Source organism: Aquila chrysaetos, chromosome 2 (genome assembly GCF_900496995.4).
Source record: "Aquila chrysaetos chrysaetos chromosome 2, bAquChr1.4, whole genome shotgun sequence".
NCBI classification, from domain to species: domain Eukaryota; kingdom Metazoa; phylum Chordata; class Aves; order Accipitriformes; family Accipitridae; genus Aquila; species Aquila chrysaetos.
The window spans coordinates 10,742,923-10,770,887 of NC_044005.1; the positions used below are offsets into that span (position 1 = coordinate 10,742,923).

Here is a 27,965-nt window from a genome sequence, read left to right on the forward strand (position 1 = left end):
GACACCAACCCCCTCACAGGCAGCCTTACAGCCTTGCAAGCAGCTGACCCCAGCCCAGGCCCCGGGGCTTTGCTTCCCAACACAACCCAGGGCCGGGAAGGAAGGGCCGGGAAGCGCCCGGAGCGCGGCCCCCCGCCGGCCGGCCCGCCCTCCCTCCCCGGGCGGCGGCGGGCAGCAGCGGGCCCCGGGCCCCGGCAGCGCTGCCCGCCCCGCCCCGGGCAGACGGCCCCCGTCGTCTCCCCCCCCCCCCCGCCTGCCGGCACCTCGGGATCTTGTGTCGCTTATCGTGAAGGGTCAGCTATTTATATTTATAGTTCGGGGCTTTTTCTTTCCGAGTGGCATTTCGAGGCGCAGCCGGGGAGGGTTGGGGGGGTACGGGGAGCCCAGCGGGGCGCGTTCGCGTCCCACCGCTCGCCGCGGGAGAGGGGACGGGGAGGAGGACTACGGAGCGGGGAGGGGAGGAAGAACACCGACAGGAGAGAGGAGCGGCAGAAGGTGAAGGCAGGCAGGCGACGGGGGAGAAAAGGGAGAGCAGCACGGGAGAGGGGACCCGCAAAGGAAGGAGGGCGCCGGGCTGAAGGGAGCGGGGGTAAAGCGGGGGCCGAGGAGAACACGAAACGCAGGGCGGGGAAGCGCCAAGGGGGAGCGGCGGGCAGAGCCGGCCCGGCCCGGCACCCACCTGGCACCGGCACACAATGTCCGACTCGGTGGCCAGCAGGTCGACCACCTTGCCCTTGCCTTCGTCCCCCCACTGCGCCCCCAGCACCACCGTCACTTTGTTACCGCCCGGCTCGCTGCGCGCCCGCTTGAGCCCGCCGCCGGGGTGGCTGCTGCGGTCGTTGGACGCCCGGGTGCCCGACATGGTGGGAGGGTGGCTGGAGCCGCCGCCTCGCTCTGCCTCGCTCCCCCGCCGGCGCCGAGCCCAGCCCCTGCGCGCTGCCCGCGCCGCGCCGCCGCCGCCGGCCTTTAACGGCGCCGCCGCCGCCCGCCCCGCGCGGCGCGCTGACGTGCGGGTCCGGCTGCCCCGCCGGCCTCGGCCGCCCCGCGCGGGCCTACGCGCACACGCGCGGTAGCCACACACACGGTGTCTCACACACGCACACGCAGTCTCCGCACACACGGTCTCCACACCCACGGTCTCACACACACACACACGCGCGGTCTCTGCACACACGGTCTCACACACACACACGCGCAGTCTCCGCCCACACGGTCTCACACACACACACGCGCTCGGTCTCCACACACATGCAGTCTCACACACACGCACGGTCTCCGCACACGCAGTCTCCACACACACGCACGGTCTCCGCACACGCAGTCTCCACACACACGCACGGTCTCCACACACGCGGTCTCACACACGCAGTCTCCACACGCACGCACGGTCTCCGCACACGCACACACGCAGTCTCCTCACGCGACCTCCGAGGCACGGGGGCTGTGGCACTGCGAGGCAAGCGCAGCCCTGAGGCGGGCGTGTGACGTGGGCAGCTCGGAGGGACGTGGGCCTGTGTCACATGCTTGTCTGAGGCAGCCGGGCCTGTGGCACGGACAGACAGACAGACAGACAGACGTTGGGCTGAGTCACGCGGGGCTGTGTCGCTGCGAGGCACGCTCATGCAAGGGTCTGCGGCCTGCGGCCGTCTCACTCTGACGTGGGTCTGAGGCGAGTGGCCGTGTGACGGAGAGACACAACACACGGGTCCGAGGCGCGTGGCTGTCACGGCGGTCCGAGGGCCGTGAGGCTGTGTCACGGGGACGTACGGACACGTGCCGTCCTGAGGTGCGTGACTGTCACTGTGAGACGCACGAGCAGTGCTGAGGGCTGTGTGACAGTGACACCACAAGACAGACCCACGCGCTCGTCTTAGGCGCAGGGGCTGTGTCACTGTGAGACACACTCAGAATCCTGAGGCGCCTGAGCCTGTGTCGCTGCCAGACAGACGCTGGCCTGAGGAACATGGGCCCGTGTCACTGCCAGACAGAGGTTTCTCTGAGGCATTTGGGGCTGTCGCTGTCAGACACACTGAGAATTGCAGGCGCAGAGTAGCTTGACGCGCGCACAGGTACACTCAGAGTACCCCATGATACCTAACAGTCAAAGGGAGAAGGACGGGCACACAAGCTACTCCAGCATACACGGGTCATGAGACGCAAACATCTACCCGCTGGCCCGAGAAACATGGGCAGGCGCACTTTGAGTTTGACAGACACACACGCTAGCCTAAAATACATACGACTGTTGTCCTGAACTGGCACAAACCCCGTTGACAGGCACATACATACCCTGTCCCGGTGGCCTGAGACACCCGAGACCGTTCCAGCAAGGCACACATGCACACCCACACATACGCTCACACACTGACCTGGAAAAACACAGGACCGTCACCGTGAGACAAATAAACAAGCGAGGCACGTGGAGCTGTGTCACAGGGACAGATTTATGCGCCCGCTTCCCTGGTGTGACAGGCAAACAGGCAGTGCCTGGCACCCATAACCCTTTCCCCATGCACGAGCCATATGCTAGGCTTGACTTTTTCTGTAACACGCGTTTCTAGCTCCAGGTATGTGGCACCACGTCCTTAAAAAAAGCAACTTGAAAAGTGTAAGCTTACGGACCAGTCTGAGGCACATGCAACTGTGTTAGTATGAGGCATATATATGCACGTACATGCCTGCACACACATGCATGCACAGAAGCAAAACACCAGCAGAACATACCAGGCTGCAGCTTCAGACAGGAAGAACTGCACCAGCCACTGCTTGCGTGCTCCTCCTGGCAAATGCACGCATGTGATTCCTACCAAGAGAGCAAGTGACAGAAATTCAGCGTTTTCAAGTAACACATTCCTTCTCTTACACTGTGGCTCAGATAAGATGCCATGATATATGTGAGATGACACGAGCGCTTTGTGTATGCAGTGGTCAAAATGCAGAAGGGTACTTATACAATCCATTACTCTGGTGTAAGGATGAAAAGAAAGTACTGGAATACTCGAATGAACTCCTTAGAAATAAAAATATAGCAGCATGTACAGCACATTTCAAATGTGCGTACGTGGGCTCTGTATGTGTGCATGTATGCATATACACAAGCATCTACCCATGTACATACACATACAGGTATGCATTTACATATGTGCATATATAGAAATAGTATAGAACATATTCCAGACTCCAGCAGCTTGTAAGCATTCATGGTGGCAAACAGAGCAGAGATTTGCTCTACTTCATTTCTAGCATTTGCAATATTTCCTCTAGGAAAAGGAGGTAGGGAAGATTTAACACTCTGTATGCTCCAGCTGAGTATTTAGCATCGATCGATGAAGGTGATAAATATGGAAGAGAAGACTTGGAAGGGAGCTCCTGATGTTTGAGCCTAGTTTCCCCTGCTACTGCAGTTAACTAAATTATACAACACCTCGCTGTTCCTACTGAATAACTGTTCCAGAGCTGTTCTGGTTAGAAGCCCCTGCTAATTTCCATCCTTCTGGCCAATTTATATACATATGTTCTGTGCTGACATTGCCATTTAGTTTAAATACTTCTTCCTCTCCCTTTCCTTTCTATGTATTCATAGAAGGAATTACATCCAGTCACTGGCTTTGTTTTGCTTGACAGAAGAGGACAAGGTTTTTTACTCTTTTCCTCTTAATGACCAGCTCTCAATTTGCTGGTCGTTCTCATCTGCCTGCCCTGCACCTGTTCTGGATTTGGTTCATGTGTCTTGAATAAGGGTGGCTAGAATTGTATGCTATGGTCCATGTCAAGTTCCCTAGTACCCTCTACACGGGAATTAATGTGTTCTCATTTCAGCTGGAAAGGTCTCACCTAAGACATTCCTGGACTTGTCAAGTTCCACATATGTGACAAAAGTCAGCTCCTCTCCCACACTTCTTCTGCTGGTATCTCACACACTGAAATGCTGCTACTTTCTGCCATTGGCATGTCACATGCACAATACAGCTACTTGGCATTTCATGTATATATTCACAGCCAGATGCCACGTCCGATCTAACATGACTTGAAAGATGAGACTCCAGCTTCTGTTTCAGAATTTTACATTATAGAATTTTAACCTTTACTTTTATTTTGACCATTATTTCAGTTGTAAGGATGGAAGGCTACTGTGCAGTCTTTTAAGACATTTTGTTCCTGTGGTCTACTATGCACCAAATGTCTGGCCACAACTCCTCAAGCATAGGCTTTATGCCAAACTCTCTGGGCTTCTTGCCCTGGTACCAGCCAGTCTAGAGCTGCCCACCATCCCAGACCAGTTGAGCTTGAACTTGTTCCACCTGACATGGGAACAGCCAGCACTGGCCGTGTTTCTCTTCACAGCCACGTACTGGCAACTCGTGGACCTCATCTGAGAAACTTCTGCACTGGTCTATCCTCAATCATTTGCAGCCAGCCTGGTGCTGCCATGCAACAGAAATTCTTGTTAATGACTTAAACTTCTCTTTACCTGATACCTTTGCCTCCTTTGTAATTGTACTCACCCCATACTCTGCACCACATTGAGTGTCTTGATGAAGTCCATGTCTACTGCATTTGGTCTACATTGATAGTTGGCAAAGGAAGCCGGTGCCAGAGTTATCTGTTTCTACTTTTGCTCCTCCCTTTTGTACTTTATCCCAGTTTCATTCCCCTCCAGGCTTTTATTTTCTTTCAAAATTTCCTCTAAAGCTTTCCTTGCTGTTCATCAAATCTTTCAGATTTTTTTGCCGCTTAATAACAAAATCATTTTGTCCATTAAATAATAAAAATTGTTTCATCTCATTGTGGAATAAATACTTGTCGGGCATTACATTTACGGTTATTTTTACAATTTGAAAACATGAGCACCAAGGAGAGCAAAATGTAGCAGTGGTGTCACTCAGTTCCCTCACACACACACACTAATTCTCCTCAAAACTGACAGCTTGTGAGTCAGCGCTGCACAGCTAGAATATAAAAATACCCTGCAAGAAATACCTATTCCTGGTCCTGTTCCTCTGCAGGAGAAGCTGTATACAGCTACATTTCGAAGTCAGAGAGGATCCCAGAGTTATATTTATTATTATTTTTGTGGTATTTAACATTGCCATTCTTGCATGTTTTTTTTTTTCTCTCTGTACGATACTCTACACCTCTTAGTGTAGGAACTCAAATCTTTTGCCAGAGTAATGTTATTGCTGTACTTTCGTTCGTTTGTTTGGTTTGGTTACGCTCTCTGTTTTTTTAAAAGCAAATCATCCTGGCATGACTATATGTAAATTGCCCTGCTTAAGGACAGAATGTAACCTTTTTAACAGGAGATGACAGTGTTTTCAGTTGTTTGTTCTTTGTGGCTCTCAGCCAGTTATACATTAATAATTTTCATATATCTTCAAAGGGACTGGCTTGGTGGAAATTTCTGCATTTTTTTGTGCAAAGAAAGGTGCAGTTTCTTCTTAAATAGCCAGAAAGTATTCTAAAGTATTCTGGGGTTTTCTTTTTATGTTATTTCAGATGTAGCAAACTTGAAATTTTTTTAATGTTCTCTTCAGCATTTCTGTAATCAGATCCACTGTCATTCTGAGATGGTCAGAAACTCCAGTCATATTTTCTTTCCAGTGCCAACAATGTCAAACCTTCCATTTCTGTAAACTGTTTTATATGAAGAAATTACTGAACACTTTGCAGGCAAACTAATCAACCGGGGGAACACTTCTCTTATAAAAGTTCAAACCATGTAACTCAGCATAGAAATAATATGAAACAGTTCATTACTTGATGTGATTTGTTATTCTTTTTATACCAATTTAAAAACAAACTCAAGTCCACCAAAATCAATGGATTTAAGTCCATTTTGATGAGTGAGATGGAAAAAAAAAATCAACTCTTCAAGATAGATTTTGCTCAGTTAAAAGGAAATGTTTGACTTTTAAATTGAGTAATACATGAAATTAACAGTGAGGTCATGCAGAGTGACACGCGACTTGTAAGGGCTGCAGGTATGCGGTGTCCCCGTCCCCTGTGAGTCACCTGGTGCCGGGTACTGACGAAGAAGGGAATGCACCATTAGCTCCGTAATCAGTATCAGTGTCTCAGAGGAGCTCCCTGTTCCTCAGAGCTCTACAGTTAAAACAAATTCACCTGACAACGTTTGACCTTTGCAATTTCACAGAAAAAACTTTCAAGCATTTGCCTTCTCAAGTAAAAAAATGCAGTGCTTTTTACTTCAGGGCAACTAATAGCAGCAAAATACGTCCACATGATTAAAGCAGTGCACTTTACATTTACTGCAGAATAAATTAACCAAAGCTATACTCTTCAGAACATTTTTACCAAACATTTGTTTGTTCACAGCCCTGATAAAAGTAGTAAATTGGTGCAAAAGCACATGAAGAACTATACTCGGAGAGTAGTAAAGAATGATTTGTTTGGACAAAGCCCACATCAAATTGTAAAGGCTCGGTTTGTGGTTCAAAATTTTTTCTGTTTCAAACCGTGAAAGACTTGGAGCGTGCAATAGAGTGCGTTTATTGAATGTGCAGATGGCACAACCCTTGAGTGACAAGTATGCTGGAGACCAGGATGCTTCTCTGAATAGGAGTCAAAATATTACATGGTTGTAAAAGAAGTCAAACATCATGCTGAGATGGAAGAACAACCTGTAAAATGCGGGAAGATATCCTTTCACTCTCCTCAGCCCTCCTGAATTGCCCAGCTGGAAATCCAGCACTATACTGTGAGGAAGATGAGATCCAGTTGAAGAAAATTTAGAAGAGTGCCACAAGTGCATGAACACAGATTTGGAAAACCCTAGGATGAAAAAACTAGGAAAGCCCCAGAAGGAAAAACTGGAAGGGCTGGGGTGGTTTAGTCTAGGTGGAAACAGACCAGAAGTGACATGATAACAGCCAACAAATATGTAAAAGGGTGCTGCAAATTAAAATGGAGTGGTATCGTGTTTTCTCTGTGGTGGACAGCATGAAATGAAAAGAGTTTGCATCTTTGCTTAGGCTAAACCAACTGATGTGATAAATGTGGACAAACTTGAAAGCATATAAAGTTTTATTAAACTTGAAACAGAAGCTGTGAATAAGACCAGCTTTGCTCCAACACTACTGCTAAGGATGGCATTTTAGCACAGCAGCATTTTAGCACCATGTTAGCACAGCAGCAGCTTGTCCAGGCTGCAGGATTCCTGTGTGCTTGGGCATTTTTTGAGAAGAGATTAGGCAAAAATGATTCAGCATTAACTGCTTTGAGTTAGATCAGCTTTACTAACTGTGTAAGTCCCAGCACTGTGGGTCTTTTCTGAAGACTTTGGCCCAAACCCTCAAAAAGCACATATCCATCTGTTTAGATGCCCAAGTTGAATACTTAAGCAACACTTAAAAAGCTGCTCAGCTGCCACCCAATTCTGTAATCACCTACACGTCTGTGGGTGGGCACAGACAATTTATCCCACAGTTCAGCTTGTTGTGTCATGAGAGAGGTCTCACATCTGCTTTGCTACCAGGTCCCTCCCTCATGAACAGTGAATGTATAAACCAGAGCAAATGCCCCCCCCCCAATTGTATTTGGACTATCACCACAGACTGGCGGAGGAGTTAAGGGTCTCAGCTGTGATGTGACAGACACTGACTGGTTCAAATCTGTGACTAGAGACATCAACAGGAACTTGAGTCTCTGGCATCCTAGGGTGAGCCCTATAATAGCTGAATTATGTAACATCTTTCTCTGCCTAAGAAATAATCAAGCCGGTACCAAAACTGGAGGGTTCTTCACATTATTTCAGCTGGTTGAGTAAATAATACACACTGAAATAAGATTGCATAAAACCTATGGGAAGATTTGAAAACACGTTTTAATGAAATTAGTTCAATTTGAGTCACCTATCCAGTCAATACAATGAGTTGAAGATTCTGCAGGGTGATTTATATTTTAAAAAAGAGATTAAAGGAGCACTGCAATATGGTTATGCTCCTTTATGCCTGTAAGAGCATGGCCTGAAGTCTGCCAGACTCCCAGTAAAAGAACTGTGGCAAACTCATTGAACTCTAGGGTGCAGGGTCAGGCTTTAACAAAAAAAATCTTTGCAGTTTTCTAGAATTCATGTGGAATTAATTTAACTGCTTAACAGTTTTATATTGCCAGATGCAATTAAAAAGCTTGTTCTCATTTATTCACCTTCTTATTTAGGAGATTAAGATCCATATAATCTATCCTTGCAGCTGCACTTAAAAATAAATAAAATAAAAATACCATGACAGTTTTCACAATTAGCACAGGAAAAGTAGTTGCTCGGGATCTTATTTGCTACTACATGATGTAAAACCACGACTAATAAGCCTCACAGATTCAGGTACATTTGTTTAGCTCTGTTTACTGAAGTGAACATATACAGAAGTGAAATACATCCTAGATTACAAATACATACTAGAGTACAATGCAGTTGTAAGTGAACTCTGCATTGAAAGTTGGACTTGTCCTTAATACACAGTTTTAAAACCATTATTACATGCTTTAAAAAAGCAAATACAAGCAATACAACAGTAACCTAGTAAGCAATAAGCTTTTAGCAGCAGAACATTTGCTTTTTTCCCCAGCTCTTGAAGACTTGATGCTTTTATTATTGCAAGGCCAATTTATGCTGATGACATTTTATCATATATTGGTTTGTTACAGCCACATAAATAAGTCCTGTGTAAGTAGAGACAATAAGAAATTTGCCAGAGAAAAGCTCTTGTATTTGAGGCTGAATATATTAACATAAGAAATTGGGCTGGGGCGTCTGCTTTTGCAGTTGGTTTCTATATGTAACGATTGTAGTTATGCTGTGGAACTCCCATACTGTTCATCAATTTTTACTTTCTCTTCATCTTTTAATAGCATTTCATTTTCTGCTGCAGTTACAGTATTACAGCTACATACATAAATCCTCACCAGATATTTAACTGCACATTTTCACTTTTTCGTTCTTAAGTGGTGGTGTTCAGTTGCTTACTCTGGTCATTAGCTGTGTCCTCAAATTTGCATTAGAAGCAGCTCATTTTTCCACCTGGTTAGGTAAAGAAACCTCTATATGTTATTTCTCCTGAAATAACATATAGAATTGGTCTTTGCAGGTGTTTGATACAATTCTGAAGAATTTAAATGCTCAGTAACAGAAGCTGCTGCAAGAGAAGCTGGAGAAAATAAAGCAGGATAGTTGCTTAATCTGTTATCAAGCATGGAAAAAAATTTCCTTAATTTAAAAACATATGTAAACATGTGCAGAGGTGTTAAAAATATCCCTAGATGTCTGAGTCTCTGGAATCAGCAGAAGCCTGTCACTGAACTTTTTTATGAAATTTTGACTTAATTTTTATTCACCCACCCAATTTATTGAATTTTGGTAACAATTTCTGACTCAGCTTGGTTCTCAGGAATTTTCAGTAGCTGCAAGCCCTCCCTTGTAATCTGTTAATAATACATCAGTGATGGGTGCTTCTGCCTTCACCTCTTCTGTTTGAACTCAGGAGAGCAAAGAATTATTGCCTGCCCTAAGAGACTTTGCTGTTCTGTGCTGTCCATGGCAGATCTGTCAACTGCAGAGAAATGATCCTCAGACAACTGGATAAACCAGATATTGACGCTGACAAGAGCATGTGACTGGAGTTAAAGGTCAGAGATTCAAAGACTGTAGGACTGGGGCCTTAAAGGTTTATGCACAGGATTACCCTGTGTGCTGTAAATCGCTGGCTTCACAGGAGATACCTGCAAAGTTAAAGGTGTACTTAATTCTTTGTGGAAGCAGGCCTTGATAATCCTGTAAGCACATGCTAATAGGGTTTCACCAGATTTACTGTCTTTTCATTCCCTCCTTCAAAAAATAAATACAGAAAATAATTACTTGCTAATTATATGATAAAAAAAAAGAAAAAAGGTTTTACGTAGACTGAAGAAATGTTAAGATGAGCTCCAACATCCTGCCATGCCAGATCTGATACCCTCTATAGTTTATGTCACCATATCCTGATGGAGATTAAAATAGATTAAAAAACCGCCTGATTCTCATTGTCGCCAGTGCTACGCACAGTTTTCTAAAATAAGTACTAAAAAATAATTCAGAGTCTAAATACCCTCTCACGTTTAAGTTTATACCCCAAGAATTAAATCCACCTTCTCACAAAGGACCAAAAATAACGACAGTTCCATCTAAACTGTGTGTTGGAAGCGCAGAAGGTTCTCCTGGTCTGGTGCCCCTTCTGTTTACAGGGTTGAAGGATGCCTTTAATCCTTACAGCTGCTGAATGTCACTTTATAATTTTATTTTACCATATACTAAGTTACTTTTCTGTATTTACGGGAAAAAGGTTTATTGTTTTAATCTGCAGCTTTACATTAAGCATGTTACGATTGCAAAGTATGTAAAACTTTTGCAGTACAGCTTGTCAAGACAATATTGAAAACTTAGCTTTTGTCAGTTTTCAGTGAATCTTACGTATTTTTAAAATGTATTTCTAAGGATGAGTAACTGTGAAAGAGGAGCTAAAAGAAGCCATTTATTTAGACACCAGATACAAGGAAAAACAGTCTTCCAAGGGGTAAGCATCTAGTGTAATATTTACACGAACTCCACTCAGATTTACTAACGCCATTTTTGCAGTGGTTCTCTGAAGAATCAAGAATCATAACCAAATGTTATTGGCAGAAATCTTCAAGAAAAGTGGATGTCAAGTATTTGCCAAAATAAAATCTTAAAATACACACATGCCAGTGTTACCACTAGAAATGCTTCACAGCCAGGTAGGCCATCACAACAAACACTTTTCTATTTGTATGTCAATCAGCTATTCTTCAGCAAAGCATAGACGCTCCTTTAAGCACACGCATAACTGCTTGAAGGAATCAGACGTCTAATCAGAAAAAAGCAAACGTTCTGGTAACAGTAACATGTGACACAACTTGCCTACTACAGTGACACAGCGCAGCTTGAAGTTCAAGTATGTGTAACTTTCTATGCCCCTAAAAGTCTTCAAACAACTATTCAGAGCGATAGCAGGGTATCACCCACCTCTAAGCAAAATGGTAGCAACTTGCTCATTGGGGGTGATATTTTTTATAACATCCCTATCATGATTTCTTCCAAGCATTCACATGCACTTGAAAATTGATGTCTTACTATAGTATCTGCTTGACAACTACATCATCCACGGCTAAGTCACTCTCATTGTATTAGATTAGCTGCAGCTAAACAGATATTTTCATCCTAATTAACAAAAGACTAGCTAATAAAACCAGAATTAATTTTTGTTTAATGTACTGCTCTTTCCATACTCTCCTTTTAGCCTCTTTGCATCTTCTCCTTTAAGCTGTTTCTTCCTTTTCTCAGACTTTGCAGCTTGCTCCTTCCTTTCTTGATTTTCCTGCATTCAGACAGAACGACAAATAGAAAAAATAAATAAGAAGAGTTACTGAAGGAAAAGCTGGTTAATAAACTCTCAATTCACAATGAGTAGCTATTCTGAATATGCCCTATGCACACTTAAAACTCTCAGCTGCTGGGGTTTGAGGGTAAATAGCAGAACAGAGCTTCCTGATCAATCCCTTTGGACTTTTCCATATGATGATGTCACCAGCAAACTATTTCATTAGCTTTAACTGCCACTGTTGGACTATGGACTGAAATGCATTCTTCTTAATTAGTCCCTTTGTCCACAAAACAGAACATTAGTTTAACTTAATTAGCATTCTAGAGATTTATCCCATAGCAACCTTGATTTTATATTGTTTGTATTCAGGGATTTCTACCAGAAATTTCAGGAGCTCTTCAACTGTGTTAAACAGCAATTCACACTTTCTCTTCAGGCACCCATTAAATTTGCCAGCTGTGTTTCTGCACTAGTGTTCAGTGGCAGAGTCCAAGCTGGATGTCTGTTGGTACCAGTCGTACAACTGCCAGGATGGCATAAATCCTGCTGGGATTTACGCAGGCAGGCAGGCAGGACTCTGGTTTCTGCAGAGCTGCTGATACCGGGATGATATGATTAATGGAGGAAGAGAAAGAAATTGAACAATTGCTCCTAGTAAAGGAAGACCTTTACTCAGTGGAAGAGTATTTCTGGGTTTTGATAAGTGGCACAATGACAGGAGAGGGTAGTTCTCAACAACTGGGATAACTGTAGCAGAACATCAAGATGACAAAAGCCATTTTCTCAAAAGCTTATGCAGTCCTTGTTCCAGAGTTGCAATCATCATCAGAACGTTGCCATCACCACCTGGAAGCTTGCTTGCTTTTGATTGCAACCAGTCAGTAGCTAATCTACATGTCGTAGGTAGGTCAGTAGTTACTGGGCCTGCTGTCATAGAGATTTGTGATGTTAAGAGAAGGGCGCTGCTGTGTCATATTACAAAATTTAATAATGTCCAGGAAGATGTTGATGATTTGGTGCAGATAGGATTCTTGATGAGACACGTCTGCTCTCCTTTGCAGAGAGTTTGGCAGCAGCAAAGACATTTCCCCATTATAGTGATAGATTTGGTTGATTGCTATGGATAGGCTGAAGAAGTCCTAGGAAACACGCGCAGGTTTCTTAGAGCCTTTATGGAAAGTAAAAGCATAGGATCCTTTGGTCCAAAGAAATTTCCAGCCAAATAAAGAAAACTTGAGAACATTCATAGAGTTAGTCTCTCTGAAATATAGGAGCATTATAGTTAGTCTCTCTGAAATATAGGAGCATTATAGGCTCAAGGTTATGGAGACCTTCACTGAATATCTAGAAAAGGAGAGAAAAATGGTGTACTGTTGACAAAGAAAGAAAAGGAGGGTGCTTCTGAAAGAACAAGGTACAGGCAGTGAAGTCTTATGGAGAGGCTAAAAGCCTTTCATCACTGTATGCCTCCTACACGCTTGCCTGATAAATTCCTGCTGTGTTTTAGCATAATGTCTTTGAGATATTATCGCTGTTGAGAGACTTGCAGATCTGTGGGCCCTGGGAAAATGTCTCTGGGTAACATGCCACAAGAAGTAAAGGAGGTGAATTCAGGGATATATTGTCCTGCTACTTGAGCAGCACACACAGAGTACTGAGAACAAACCAAAACACATTAGGAAGAAATTTATGGATTGAGCAAGCCTGAACTAAATTGTTCAGAGAAATTCAAACAAAAAATATACATAACGATGCGACGTAAAGACACTGTTAACAGAGTTTCTTCAACACAAGAAAGCCAGACAAGGCAAAGTGGTAGCAAGGCAGAGTAATGAATATTCACAATCCCTTCTCCATCTCCTGGATTACTGAACACAGCTGTATGGATGAGATTAAATGATAGAGGGGTGTCACTTTAGATTTGCACTTTGTGAGACATTAGATACTTGCTTGATCTTTGAATTAAAAGATGCTCCATGACAACTGTTTATCCCCACACTATCTAAAGTACATCCTGTTCCAACACCACATGCACCCTACTGAGGAGCAGCTGCTCCAGCTCGGTTATCCTAGGGGAGCACTTGGAGGAACTATCCCTGTGCAGAGCTGTCTGTATAACCTCTGTCATCAACCGAGTACTTCCTAGAGCAGATTTTGTTTAATATTTTTTTTCCTTTTCCTGAGATTAGACAGCCTCTTTGTTGGGAGCTCCCCTCTTGGAACAGCTACAAGTGCTAAGAGAAATCAAATGTTTCTCCCAATCCTCTATAATCACACAGTGTTTCTTTTCCCCGCAACTTTACAACTCGGTTCTCAGTGTATCTCCAATTTTGTCTTTTTTTATCTTTGAGCTGAGAAGCTATTTTCTCCCTGTCTCCTTCCTCCTGCCATCTGCTCCTTTTATTTTTTCAGAATTGGTAAAACAGTCATCAACCCTGGGTGACAAACCTTCTCCTTTTCACTGTGTCAGTTTTGGGGATCATTTGGGTGTTTGTAAAGCTTCCCCCCCACCTCTTCAAGTAGATGGAGAGGAAGAATGCAGATTCTTGTTATAGTAATTTGATTTGTGTAGCTCAGTTTTTGTTACCTGAAGGCTACGAGTCCAGAAAGAACCCTCAGGGAATGAAGGAAGATTTTGTTTAAACAAAGAAGTAACAAACTCAAAATCTTTCTAGGTAAGCGTAGGAGCCATAAAGGATCACTATTTATCAAAATTATTTCCCTTCTTATTTGATGTGAGATTGGAAAGATAGCACTAACGATTTTGGTAGTGCTAAGAGACCTGCTTTGCAGAGAAGGCCTATCTCAAAGTAAAAGTTACACCTTAGCCTTAAAGCTTCCATCAAATGGCACTGGAAAGAGGTGATACATGTGACTGATTGTAGTGTAAAAATCAAAATCACAGAATAAAAAGATGCTTTAAAAATTAAAACCTTCAACTTTCCAGCATGTTGCCATTTCAAGCACAAACAGTATCTTTACTACAGTGATAGGGAGAGAAAGCAAGGCAAGAGGGGAGAGGAGATTACATTACAAGTCTGCAATGGAGGTAACACAGATGCATACAATGTGGCTAACAGCTGTGGTACCTCTGAGGTGAGGTGCTGCTGAGAAATGGAACCAAAAATAGGATGAAAGGGAATTTACATGTTGGGTAGATAAAAAGAAGCTCCTTTCTAGTTGCTCCAACCTGGCTGTGAACAACCAGCACCCAAAAAAGTAGTTTAAAACTTCTGTAGCTGTACTAGGATACTACATAACCTTTATTGGGGCTGTTTCTCAAAAGAACTGCAGTTGCTGGATTTAGCCCTCACAGCAATTTTCTCATATAGCTTTCCACAGATGCTGAGCCACTATGTTCTTGACCCTCTTAATTCTTTCCTTCCTGCCTAGAGTTTTAGGAACTCTAAGGATCAAGTGTTTTGCCATAGGATCTATGGTTTGTAGGGTTTATTTTCCAGACTGTCTGTGGCGCTGTCGCATCGTTTTGGAGCCTGGGTAGCTGTATTGCTTGCAAAATTGAAGCCCAGTGCCTCACAGGATAAGCAGATAGTGGGAATATTACAGGATATATTTTTCATCTTTCATCTTCTAACACTTCCTCACAAGCTCCTTTGTTTTCATCTGAAACTATGATGTGCCCTAAAGCACTCCTTCAGCCTCTCTTGCCTTGACATTGCCCAGCATAGTTGTCTGTATTCTTGCAATACTTCTTGTCATGTGGATGGTCCCCTTTGTAGAAGGCAAATCCAGTCTGGGGCTCTCCTGGAGTCAGCACAGGAGTAGGGGATTATTGCTGTTCAAATATATAAAAGTGAAGCCACTCTCACCTGGCAATAAGAAAACCCTAGAGGAAGTACATTAGTTCAGGTGTGAAGTATGTAGTAGGGGATGTGAAATGGAGGTTTACTGAAGGCTTACTAACTGGAAGGTGCTGTACACAACTTTCATGGTGAAATTGCTGTTTTCTTACTCCTTATTGCAATGAGTGAAGTCTTATAAATTAATAAAATGCCAAATATAATCTGTTGGCAGATTCGTAGTCTTGTAGGGGACACAAAACATACTGTTTTGAACTAACTAGTACAATGAAATACCTACATGTAAACATATCTCCCAATTAGGCTTTGCCTATTGGAAAATTTACCTTTGGTCTATTGGCAAAGCCTATAAAGCATGTCACGTTGCTCATTCTTTCACACATCACTAAGCTCCTATTGCATTGAGGCCTGATTAGTAATTTTACAGTTGGAACAACAACTTGGAGGGTTCTTAGTTCTCCATAGCAAAAAAAAAAAAAAAAAAAAAATCACATTTTATATTTGCCCATGTGCTCATTTCTTGCTGCAGGTTGCAAGCAAATAAACAGTTACTTTCATTTACTTCTGCAGCCAAGGTTTAGGTAGCCCAGCTTGGAGTAGAAGAAAAAAAGGAATTCTTGCTTGCGTTAAAAAAAAAAAAAAAAAAAAAGTTCTCAATCTATTTCTAAACAGTCACAAATGCAAACCACCTGTAAGGCCTTGAGGAAGAGCTCTCTGAAGGTTGTCATTGTGCTAAATAAATCTTCCAAAGACAATTTTTTTCGGTCTTCACAAAGATAATCAGCAAGTTCTTCCTTTTTCTTTTCAATGGTGGCAAGCTCCTTCTGCAGGTCCTTTGAAGCATCGAGACTGCCCTGAGACACAGGTTGCAACACAATTTATGCATATTAACAAGTAGCACATATTAACAAGTAGCATATTCTGAGCTGCCCAGAACACTCAGGCCAGTTAACACAGAGCAGTCAGTTTTTAAAACACTGACAGTTAAGATTTGTTCACAATGTGTGGTATTTTCTTCTTAATTGAACCATCTGCATTTCCCTGGTTTCATTTGGCCCAAATCAGCTCATTGTATGTTGCCACTTTCACCATACAACCACGTGGAAATTTGGCACAACCTGGCATGACTGATGAAGGGAGATACAGCACCAGGATTTCTGCCTCTTAGCTTTAGTTAAGTGACCCTGTTTTGAGAACAGGAAAAGCTAGGATGTTTGGAAATATGCAAATTGGAAATGTGGGGAAAAAAAAAAAAGCATATTGCAAATCTGTTCACTTTTTCTCCCCAAAGAGCACTGAGACAAAACACGTTTCTGTACACATTTATAGTTGCATCCTACATTTCATTTTTAGGGCCTCCCTTTCTTTTGCCCACATGCAAAGCTGACTGGTCCTCAGCTGTTTCCTTATTACAATACCACATTACAGAAGTGGAGGAACAGCTTGGATGCTCCTTCCACCAGGGCACAGGGGAATTGCAGTCCTGACCCTTTCCCATAGAGCTCTATGTCCATTTGCAACCTGAATTACAGTGCCTTTGAGGAGAGATTTAAAGTGTTTAGGATGAAGGATGGGAAATGTGTCACACCCACATTACCTACTTGAAGAGATTTTGCATGCTGTGTTTTTAAATCGTCTGTTGACAAAAATAAACGCTTCTCTATTTCCAACAGTTTCTTCAAATTGGCACTTGCCTCAGCCCGCATAACATCAAAGTGGATTCTGAAAGGCCCACAAAAGGGACAGTACATTGAAGGCGTGAGTCTTTTGTTTTCATTAAGTTAAAAGATTATTATAAACAGTATCATCTCTGCAAATGAAAGTAGAATTAATTGTCTAACCCCGACCCTGCTTTTGCAGGTAGTTCTCTATATAAATCCTTTTCTACATGCTCAAACCCTCATCTAAGAAAGAATCTGTGCTTTTGCCCTCACTACCTCCCTGGGTAGATTGTGGAAGAACCTCACTGTTCTAGTATCCAAAAAACTCCTCCAAAATTTCCAGTCTATTTTTATTCATAGGCAACACACGCTCATCTCTCTTGTGCCAATACTGTCCTTACTTAGCTGGTTCTTTTCCCTCCTTACCTTTTCCCCCTAATCTATTTGTAGTCCAAAATTGTATCTCTTCTCAGAGTTCATTTAGCTCACGTGGAGACCCAAACACGTTACACTGCCAAAACAACATCTTCTATGGTTCTGACCTACTCTTTGTGCCAGACAAGAAGTACTGAATCAGCAAAACCTGGTGTGGTGTTTCACAGTGTATCCAGATGTGAGCAGCATTAGAAGAGTCCCTTGCAGGATTTGCATTGTAAACAGTTCTCCACAGGCTGGTTAGCAAATCAATTCTGTAAGTGTGAAAGTTTGACTAAACTAAAGGGCAATTACTTTATAAAAAAGAGCACATTTATATCATTGACCAGCAAGATTTAGTTTCAGGTAACAAAAGAATTTTTATCATGACGCAACCCAAAAAGAAATTAATGTTTCAAAACAACATCCAACTTAAATTCTGCACAGATATAACTCGCAAAAGCCATAATATTTTCTGTGGCATTACTGAATAAAAAATATTTTCTTTTAATTATTTAGCAGCTACTTAAATGTCAATCCATCTCCAGATTTAAAAGTTACCCCTGCTTGTAGCTACAAGGAAATGTAAAACACTGCAAGATTCCTCTTAATTCATAACAGGATTAAAAAATGTTAATGCCGGTGCTATAAATGTGGATTCAGATTAGTGTAATTTAACATATCTCCATGTGATTCTTCTCAGCTAAACAGAAAGTGCTGGTGTTAGACTCATGAGGCTTTCAGGCACATGTGGGAAAGTCTGCAGAAACAGATTTTTTTTTTTCGACCCACATATGTTAGAAACTTGTGCTGATACTCAGCTCAGGGACTCCTGAGGTCCCTCGATTGCCAGTAAATCACCCCAATCATTCCCTCCTTACACCAGCTCTGCGCATGCACTACCTGATGGGCTTGTACATGAATATCACAGAAATGTCAGGGAAGATATGTTTCTATTGCAATAGAATAGAAGAATTCTATTGGAATAGAAAGAAGTAGTGGTGGAAGAAGAGTCCAGTCCCTGAAAATGAAGGAGTTCACTATTTACACAGTTTTACTGGATCATCCGAAAGAAAAATCGCACTGAGCTCCACATAAAAAGTCTTAACCAGGTTGATTTATAAATCTTAACAATGTTTGGTGTTAGAAGGGAACCTCTCTCTCCCACAGCAGAGAAGTCCTGTGACCTTATTACACCACCATAAAATGACTCAGCTCCTTGTTGGCTTTAAAGAGGTTGGCAATTCATACATGACAAAAACAAACAATAATGTCCTACCCTGCTGCCTTGGAAACAAAGTCAAGATCCCTGGGAAGCTGCAGCAGATCTATGTGGGTTTTTTCGACCTCCTAAAATTGAAGTGAAAAATGGTTACCTTGCACAGTCAGTCAAAGAGAATGAAAGTTTTTCAGCTGGACAACATCAGGACTGAAAAAGTAACACTTCAGTTTTCATTCTTATAAGCATAGGGGTAAATTTAGTCTCGTTCATTCTTTGTCTCATGTTGGTACCCATAAGGAGTTAAAAAGAAAACAAAAGGCTCTTTCAACTGCTCAGGCTTACATCCCACGTGCTGCCACAGTGCGCAAGCTGACCTGAGATTTTGTCTTCATACCACTAAAATTAATTTCATTTGACAGATGCATTTGGGAGACGTGTCAACACAAGAGAGCAGTTGGAGAAGAGGAGAAAGAAAACAGCAAGCAGATATGTTAAACAAACTTGAGAAAGGAAACCTAGTGTTAAATCTCTAAACATTACTGCACGTGGATTTGATCCCGTCTGCACAGGGAGTGGTGGAAAAGTTTTCATCGTATTTCAGGCACAGAGGCTCACTCTCCAGACACCTACAGTGGGGTGCTACTGAGGTCAAAGCCCCTTAGTTTCTGGGGAATGAATATTTGAGAATAATGCATGCAGAAATAGTGTCACAGTTTTGTTGTACCTCCAAAATATGGTGAAGCAGAGTAATGTGGTTTTGGTTTGCTTTTGTTTCTGTTAGTCTGAGCAAGGCACTAATTTTAAAACCTCCAGCATCTCCAGTGTGACGCCCCTAGAAGATACAGAAAAAAGTTCCTTCCTTCAGTTTCCAGGTCTTGCATTTGTATTTTCTGTTATCTTTAGAAATACAGCAATTAAAGAAATCAGTTTACTTACATAGTTCAGAAAGTTTCCAACTTTAAGAATCAATTGGCAGAAAACTGGCAGTCGGTGACTGGTAAGAAGTGCTGAAGAATAAAAAGAGAGATATTTCCAATAAACTAAATTAAGTGATCTGAAATAGGATTTTCCTTAGGTTTGACAGTGGGGGGTAACAAAATTCTCATCCAAGATTATGTCAAGCCATTGTTACAGATTTGGAAATATACCAGTACAGAAATAAATCAGCTGAATGGAAGTGGAATGAGTAAGTTTCTGTTGTGGTCTCTTCTCTACAAATAGATGGAAAACTAGTTTTGCCATCAAGTTGCGAGTATAGATGTGTCATCCCTGCAGCCGCTTATGAAGGAGAACCACATATGAGAAAGTGTATAAACTTGTGAAAGTCTATAGCCCCCATTTCCAGCACATAATTATTCTAGGTTAAGAAAAGCAAAGGGCTTTTTGCCTTGTTATCATCGTTAGTGGGAGTGATAACCAGAAGCTGTGCATTTTAGCAGAAGAATCTGGGGTAAGAATAAGGTTTTTGGCAGAACTAGAACAGAAATGCTGACCCACGCAACGGGACGCAGGGTGGACGGGTGGGACTGCAGAGCTGTTGATTGCAACACAGTAAGGAGTAACGATAGCACTGACATCAGACAGCCAGGTATAGCCAAGTTTTATGTGCAAACATAAAATAAAGTTTTGCAGTTTAACTCTTCAACAGGAGGTCAATGACTCTCTAAAACTATTGAACTAACTAATTGGTAGAATCCAAGATCAACTTCAAGAAAGAGCTAAAACTAAAACCAAGGCTAATTTTGTGTGAAGGGGGTTGCTGAAACACTGGTGAACATCATCTGGGACATCTGTTTTGGAAGCCAAACCAGATTCTGGTATGTCACTGTGGCCTGCTCCACCACAGAGCTAAGCTGGACTGCAACCAGTGTGCACTAGATGAAAAACTGGAACTGATTCATTGTTATGGACAAAAATCTCCACTGCGCACAAAAATTTAACCTGTATTCAAACAGAATCTGGCATTGACATAAAGGAAATTTTCTTCTTCTCCGCAGAACCACTGACAGGAGAGAGGTTTGTGTTATTCATGTCAACAGAAGCTCCACTTCAGAGCAGGACAGCACAAAACGTAGTTCTGCAGAATGAATTCTGGAAGCAGGAATCTACAGAATCGTTTTGACATTTGCTACATATTCAGCAATTAAAAGGTTAATTTTGATTAGATTATGGCATATGTTACCACTGATGCTATTCAAGTAGAAGAGAGGCTTCCTATGAATGAGCCTGGGCATAGACATAGCACTGATGTACTTACTTTCACAGGCTGTCCTGATAGCTCGTGCTTTTGGCCACAGACACTCGAGCAGAACCGTTGTTTCCTCACAAATCAGCATACATTCAATCCGCAACTGGTAGCTAAAAGAAGTCAGTGGAAAAAAACCCCAACAAATACCACAAAAACAATCCCCACAGGCCTGATTAATTGACTTGTGTTCAGCAAGAGAATCACCCATTTTAGGCAAAGTGCAGTACCAGCATTGTTACATGCTCTTTAATGCTCTGACATGAGAACTGGATTATAAATAAATCAAACACTTAGATATTTCCAAAGATGCCCTAGAAACAATTATCATCTCCTCTTCAGAAAGCAATGTTGCACTGACATCTGGCAGTGACTTCCTTGCATGAGGCCATAATTTTTTAAAATTCCTGGGCAACGCTAGCCAGGACTTTTGTTCTTCCTTTCAACTTCCCAAACAGAAATTGGAAATATTTTTGCATTGATGTCCTTTAATGATATTTATGCCTCACCATGGATTAATGTTGTGGAAGAGCCATGAAAACATTTGCTAAAGTACTTTTAAAGCTAGCTGTAAGTTTGAGAAAATGAAAAGGCATATTTTCACCACGACATTTTCAGAAAAGTGTTTCTGTTTGTGGCATGGCAACTGATCAGATTTATGGAGAGTTGTTGCTATGAATTACAACATATCACCATATTTTTATGAACAGCATAAAGATTTCTCTGTGTGCACCTCATCTGACTTCATAAAAATGAGGGAGGTGGTGAAAGCACAGGCACTGCTGTGATTCATTCACGGTTTTGTGGGCACTCTTTGGTAGACTGGAATCTCTAAACCAGGGGTGGAGTGAATCAGCAGCCTGGTGGCAGGATTCAGTCTGCAACTTCATGCCACACAGATAGTAGCTGTACAACAGTCAAGAGTTTTCTCATACCAAGGTTAATTTAACTGTAGTTTGCCAAAGGTGTCTGAAAGCCTCTTCAGCCTTTGGGAAGGAAAAGTTTCTCAAACCAGCTCTACAAATAGTAGTCAGATGATTTATCCTGAAGTCTGAATATGAGGAACATTGCTCTAGCATAGGAAACAGAGACCTTAATTCTTATGGACAAATCTTATAAGAACCACACTAATGGGTTGAAGACAAGGAGAATTTTGCTTACCTAGGAACTTTGAAGAGATGGAGATAAAACTGATCTGCATTTGCTAGTTCTGATTGTTCTTCTTTGAAAGATTTCAGGCTATTTATCTAAGGGGGAATAAAATGGTAAAATAACCACACAGATATTGCAGGTGCCCATTGCTGCTTACAGGTATGAAACGGGCTTTTCTGAACTTGCTGGGGGCACAGGCAATGGGACTGAGGCAGATGAACAATAAATTCCATATATGAACTGGTTTGTAAGGGCAAATGCGTAGGTTTTGTTTTGACTGGAAGGTCATCTGCATTTGTATAGCATCTTGTAGGATGAATCCCTGATCCATAGGCAAGGATTCAGCAAGCTATAGTGCATAGAAGTCCTGCAATCCCTTTAAAAAGATGGGTCCTTTCCCTTTCTCCTCATTGAAACCTGCTCTGAAAGGCTCTTTATTCACCTAAGTCGACAAATGCTAATGTACTTCATCCATCTAATTAAAATAATGGGATCAGAGAGCAGCACTTAGTCTACACCTGTGCTGAGTCTCCCAGTGTGCTGTTGCCTAATCTCTGTGAGAAGAGGCCGGACTGTTGCCGGGGCAGACTTCCCACCACTCTACCTTGGAAGTTCATTGACTGAGGTGGTGCAGGAGGATATGGGATCCAGTCATAACTTCTTGCTTTAGCAGTGCAAGTGTTTCAAGCTGAGCACAAAACACGCTGAACTCCATCAGAATAACACACTTAATACCTCATGGTCTTCAGGCAGCAGTTTAAGTAGCTGCTTCAGTATCTCAGCATCCAGCTTGGATCTATCCCCTTTCTGAATCATGTCAACAATCTCTTCACTGGAGCTGTAGGAAAGAGAGAAGTGCTGTGGAGCAATGGCACAGGGAGGAGTGACATAACAAACAGAAGAGACCCCAACCTCTCAGCTAGCACTATAGGAGTAAATGAAGTAACTTACTATGCTTGCCTCCCATTACATTTTGGATCTCAGTCCTCAGAAGTACAGTGGAGATATGAAAAAGCAAAGCATTTTTTTTAAGCCTAAAGCAATATTCCTCATAATTTAGATGTGCTTTCTGGGCTTTGTTCATCTTTACGCAACAAACCATGAAGGCCCTCCTTTTTCTGTGGCTGTCCAGTGTCACTAGGAAGAGATTTACTTTTGGATTCCTCCACTGCTTGCAGCAAAGCCAGGGCTAAAACCAACGGCTCTCCTCCTGCTGAGAAGTATTTATAAAGATCCCAGAAGGTTTTGCCCAAAATCCTTGCCTGGAACTTTGGCAGACGACATGTCTTTGAAATGAGCCCAGACTGCTCTGGTTTGGGCTCTGGAGAGCTCGGCTCCCTGCAGCCACCGGTGCTAATAGAGGCAGCACCCGGCTGCAGAGCAGCCTCATCCCTCACGAGTGCAAGCAGGGCTCAACTCTTTGATCCCACGGTCACTAGCTGCTCTCAGGAGAGCTTCGCCACTGCCCAGGGAATCATGCAGAGAGAGGAAACAGCAACTGGATTAGGCTATGCACAGCTCTTCCCCACTGAGAAGCAGTTTGCAATGGAAAAAGAATAAAATAATCTTAAAAAAAAATCCCTCTGACTGATTCTGATTTATTCTTAACACAAAGGAACTTCTGGGCTGAGCTTCTTTTCGAAGCCCTTGTAACATAGGCCATTGTACAAAAGGCAGGGAGACAGCAGAACATCCATCTTCATCCTGCAATAGTTTCAGGAAATCTAAGAGTAAAGATATTTTGCCAAAAACTAATACAGATCCCTTTCATTTGTTTTTTTCCCCTCCCTGTGAGGACTGTGACTTGGTAAATTTCCTGTTGTTTAATTATAGAAACTGTTTCCTATTTATAGAAAAACTGCAAATAAAATCTATATACAATTTTGGATCTGAACCCTTGGAGATGTGTCTTTAAAATCAATTAAGTAACTTGAGACTTCCAATCAGGAATCTTCACTGATGGTTGCTGCCAGCAGTTGATATTTATGTCAATAATACCAAACAAAAATATGTTTCCACATGATTTTGCTGTTATTTAAGAATATTGTCTCTTTAGGAATTAGTGGTCCATTTTAGGTTTAATACCAGTGTGAGACATAATATTAATTGTCTGGAAAGAGACTGCCACATCTCATTAGTTTAAAAAAAAAAAAAAAAGAAAAAGAAGTTGACTCCTTTCTAAAGACAGATACTGGTTGTAAAGTATTGCTGCTAGATTTATTTCATTTAATGTCTGAATAAACACATAGACACATCAAATAAGTAATTCAGACAGTACTCTCCAAATCTTACCACTTAAATTGCTTCAGAACTATACTCAGAAGGAGGCTTTTCTTTGGATCTATGAATGTGATCTGTGAAAAGAAAAAAAAGCAGTCAGCTAGAATACATTTACCTTGATTTTAATGGAAATTTTAGAGCTTTTGTTTATTTGTTGGGTGAGATTCATTCTTCTCTGGTAATAACATTATCAACAATCTTCATTGATCAAACTTAGAGCAATTACAATGGTACAGGTCATTAGTTCTATTTTAAAAAGAGAGGGGCAAAGGCATAGAGAAGGGAATTGATTTGTCTAGAATATTCCAATTTGTAAGAATTAATACTGAAATGCCCATGTCTTCCCCTCTCAGATGAAGACCTCTCCCTCAGCATTTACTTCAACATGTTTAATTCTACACTTCTCCCATGCTTTTTTTAGGTAATCTTAGGCAATGGTTATAAAAATATTTCAAACTTTCTTATTATAAATGATTGACAACAATAAAGAGTGAATAAGCTTTTCTCTTCCAAGAATTTTGCCAGGCTCTACAAAAAGCAAGCAGTCCAAGTACCTCTTTTGTTTTCTTTATTTTTGGCCCCATTTTCTCCTTAGGTGCTGTTGGCGGGACAGAGAAAAGTAGCTCCAAGCTTGCGTAGTCAGGCTCTACAAGCTCCCTGCTGCTGTTTGGCATCACGGCCCACATGGAGCGACTTTCTGGAAGAGAAAAACACTTCAAGATGGACCACAAAGGTAGAGGAGCACTTTCAAGGCAGTGTGATTTGTGGAAGGGAAAACACTTTAGAGGATGAATGAAATATGACACTCATTAGTCCTGGACAAATGTTAATTATTTAAGAGTGGCAGCTCCCACAGACAGCATCCTGAAGGTTTGAAGGCTAATTAAACCTGGAAAACTACCGCCACATTTGATTCACTGAACTGAAGGCATCAGATGAACTTAATGGGCTGCTCCAAATTCTTTTGGCTATTGCTGACTGGCTACACATTGCAGAATTGTGGTACCCAAACAGGGGATGTTACATCCAATTAGGTAATCATCTGTCTTTGCAAGAGATAAGGACTCCCAAGCCCAGCATTATTACCAGAATCATCAGGAGCCATCTGAATAACACATGGCACTTCGAAACATGAACTTGTCTACAACACTGGAATCTTTAACGAAGGATCTCACCTTTAGGAGAGATTGCAACAGTGGCACTGAAGACTTTGTGGATGAATCTGAATTTGTATCTCTGCCCAGGAAAGCAGACTGTGGCTCAAACTGGTTTTTTACATGCTTGTTTATGTATTTTATCATAGCAGCAAGTTCTTACCCCTGCTGTCCACTTTTCCTGGTGATAAGCACAATGGAGAACAACTACAAGATCTGTATTGTGTGAACTGAGTATTAAAAGCTGCATCAAAAATGGAAATGTATTCATAGTGTCCTTGCTGAAGGTTGAACAGGACTTGCAAACCGCTTTGGCAAGCCACATGTTAACCATAGACCTTAGAGTTATTTTGTGTGAGGGGAACACCCCCCCCCCCCCCAATCATGTGGCTGTGGTCACTATGAAATGAAGTTGGAGCCTACACCCTACCCTGAGGGTACATGTTCCCCAGCCATATTGACTAGAGTTTTCAGCCTCAGATCTTGGCTGATGCATCTTCTGGCTGTGCAAGAAAAAAAAAAAAAAAAGTAAAAGCTTCAGCTGAGAAGACACTTACTGGTGATGTGTCAGGAGTTCATTAGGAAGAACCACAGAGCATGACCGTTCAACAGATCTTTCCACTCACCACACTCAGAGCATTTTGCAAACCTTAATTAACGCAGACTCACAACATCACTTCAACAAGTAACAAATAGAGACTAAGAGATTAAGAGAAGATAATTTTAGCAGCCACAGAGCCTCAGTTCAGTGCTTTTCCCAAACTACTATTTCCTCCATTTATTGGTGAAGGCCTGGCTTTCCATATTTATTTGTGATTACTAATTTTTTGTAGGATGAGAGCGGACAATGGGACCACCTGTGTGACCTGACTTACCGAATCAAGGCCTAGCCCCCCGACATTAGCATTTTTGTTTGGATGTGAAGTAAACGAACCGATTACCCCAGTGTCACAAACATGCACGTACGTCTTGCTACGTCGGAGGGGAGCTTCTGCCAGTGAAATACCTTCATCTTCAACGTCGGCACCTTCTTAGGGTGGGGCTGCCCCCCGTATCCACAGGTAAGATGACTGCACTCAGGGTTACTGCATGGCTGGGGAGGTGGGAGTGACGGGGCATTTATGCCAGGCACGGGAAGGGGTGGAGGAGGAACCTTACACCCAGAGGGTAGCGGTGCAGGGGTTGGCAGTAGTGGTAGCAGAGATGGCATGGCAGACTGTCCTTGGGAGGATGAGGAAACACCTCGCTGGGAAGGTGACATGTTCCCTGGAGATTGCTGCGCCTTCCTGGAAAGGCCAGTTGTTGGAGAAAGGCTCAGGTCTGCACCGGGGCTCTCCTCTTCCAATTTCATATCAACTTGAATGCATTTGTTCACCTTTTGAACAGATCTTCTGGACACTGTTTTGTGGTGATTTGGGCACTGCGTGCTTGGTAGCAGGTTCTCCGTGGCTTGCCCCGGTCCCATTTTCCTGCTCTACAAGACAACGAGGAGGTGCATGGATTAGCAAAATTCCTCACAACTGCTGACTACTGCTAACTCCCAGAAAAAGAAAAATAACAGCAACTTTCTGTCGTGGTTTAAGCCCAGCTGGCAACAAAGCACCACGAAGCCGCTCACTCACTCCTTCCCCCCCGCCCCCCAGTGGGATGAGGAGGAGAAAATACAATGAAAGCCTCGTGGGTCAAGACAAGGACAGGGAGGGATCACTCACCACTTATGGTCAGGGGCAAAAGACACTCAACTTGGGGAAAAAACAAAATCAATTTAATTTACTACCAATCAAATCAAAGCAAGGATAATGAGAAGTAAAACCAAGTCTTAAAACACCTTCCCCCACCCCTCCCTCCTTCCCAGCTAAACTCCACTCGCAGTTTTCTCTACCTCCTCTCCCCCTCAGCGGCACAGGGGGACGGGGAATGGGGGTCAGTTCGTCAGACATTGTCTCTGCCGCTCCTTCTTCCTCAGGGGGAGGGCTCCTCACCCTGCCCCTGCTCCAGCGTGGGGTCCCTCCCACAGGAGATAGTCCTTCACGAACTGCTCCAGCGTGGGTCCCTTCCACGGGCTGCAGTCCTTCAGGTACAGACTGCTCCAGTGCAGGCTTTCCCATGGAGTCACGGCCACCTTCAGGGGCATCCCCCTGCTCCGGTGTGGGCTCCTCCCCAGGCTGCAGGTGGGCATCTGCTCCCCCGCTCCCCTCCATGGGCTGGGGGGGACAGCCTGCCGTCTCACCACGGGCTGCAGGGGCATCCCCTCCTCCAGCGCACCTCCTCCCCTCCTCCTTCACCGATCTCAGTATCTGCACAGGGGTTTCTCTCACATTCCACTCTCCTCCCGCCGCTGCAGGTTTCCCCTTCTTAAATCTGTTCTCCCAGAGGCACTACCACCCTCGCTGATGGGCTCGGCCTTGGCCAGAGGTAGGTCCAACTCGGAGCCGGGGAAGCTTCTAGCAGCTTCCCACAGGAGCCACCCCTGCAGCCCCTCCCCTGCTACCAAAACCCTGCCACACAAACCCAAACCAGTTTGCCATTAAGGTAAATGGCAGAAATATTTCTATCTATCTGCTTTACAAGTGACATTTCATGGTGGTTTAAGCTGTGTGAGTCAGGAGCAAAGCAGTACTGC

General features: G+C 43.0%; 2 protein-coding genes and 1 long non-coding RNA gene across 5 annotated transcripts in view; 1 reads left to right on the top strand and 2 right to left on the bottom strand.

Moving 5' to 3' along the window:
- The window catches only part of ADSS1 (adenylosuccinate synthase 1), a 31,089-nt gene extending 30,132 nt beyond the window's left edge, over positions 1-957 (bottom strand). The window contains exon 1 of the mRNA XM_030000869.2: positions 680-957. Within this exon, the coding sequence (XP_029856729.1) occupies positions 680-862 (183 nt within the window). The 5' untranslated portion in view covers positions 863-957. The remainder of the gene's footprint in view (positions 1-679) is intronic.
- Positions 367-19,365, top strand: LOC115335357. The gene is made up of 3 exons (XR_003921413.2): positions 367-495; positions 16,888-16,972; positions 18,931-19,365. It is a non-coding gene; the product is annotated as an uncharacterized LOC115335357 (long non-coding RNA).
- LOC121232618 (inverted formin-2-like) lies at positions 10,298-26,807 on the bottom strand. Of its 3 annotated transcripts, XM_041120246.1 has the most exons (12): positions 26,309-26,807; positions 24,743-24,885; positions 24,201-24,262; positions 22,644-22,746; positions 21,918-22,003; positions 20,769-20,869; positions 19,448-19,518; positions 19,236-19,343; positions 18,569-18,639; positions 16,816-16,936; positions 15,904-16,068; positions 10,298-11,387 (listed from the first exon to the last, which is right to left on the bottom strand). In XM_041120246.1, the coding sequence occupies exons 1-12, from the start codon at positions 26,805-26,807 to the stop codon at positions 11,265-11,267; spliced, it is 1,653 nt and encodes a 550-aa protein (XP_040976180.1). In that variant the 3' UTR covers positions 10,298-11,264. The 3 variants fall into 3 exon arrangements, with proteins under 3 accessions (XP_040976180.1, XP_040976181.1, XP_040976184.1); XM_041120247.1 differs by lacking the exon at positions 15,904-16,068; XM_041120250.1 differs by lacking the exon at positions 10,298-11,387 and having other exon boundaries at positions 15,957-16,068; positions 16,812-16,936.
- Between the last annotated feature and the right edge of the window lie 1,158 nt (positions 26,808-27,965).

Excerpts from the sequence above, each read along its gene's own strand:
- LOC121232618 (XM_041120246.1), bottom strand. The coding sequence starts at position 26,807 with ATGGGACCGGGGCAAGCCACGGAGAACCTGCTACCAAGCACGCAGTGC. Across the intron at positions 24,263-24,742 it reads AAATAAAGAAAACAAAAGAG|ATCACATTCATAGATCCAAA; the intron begins GTACTTGGACTG and ends TTCTTTTCACAG. Across the intron at positions 16,937-18,568 it reads TTTGTTTCCAAGGCAGCAGG|AATCCACTTTGATGTTATGC; the intron begins GTAGGACATTAT and ends TGGGCCTTTCAG.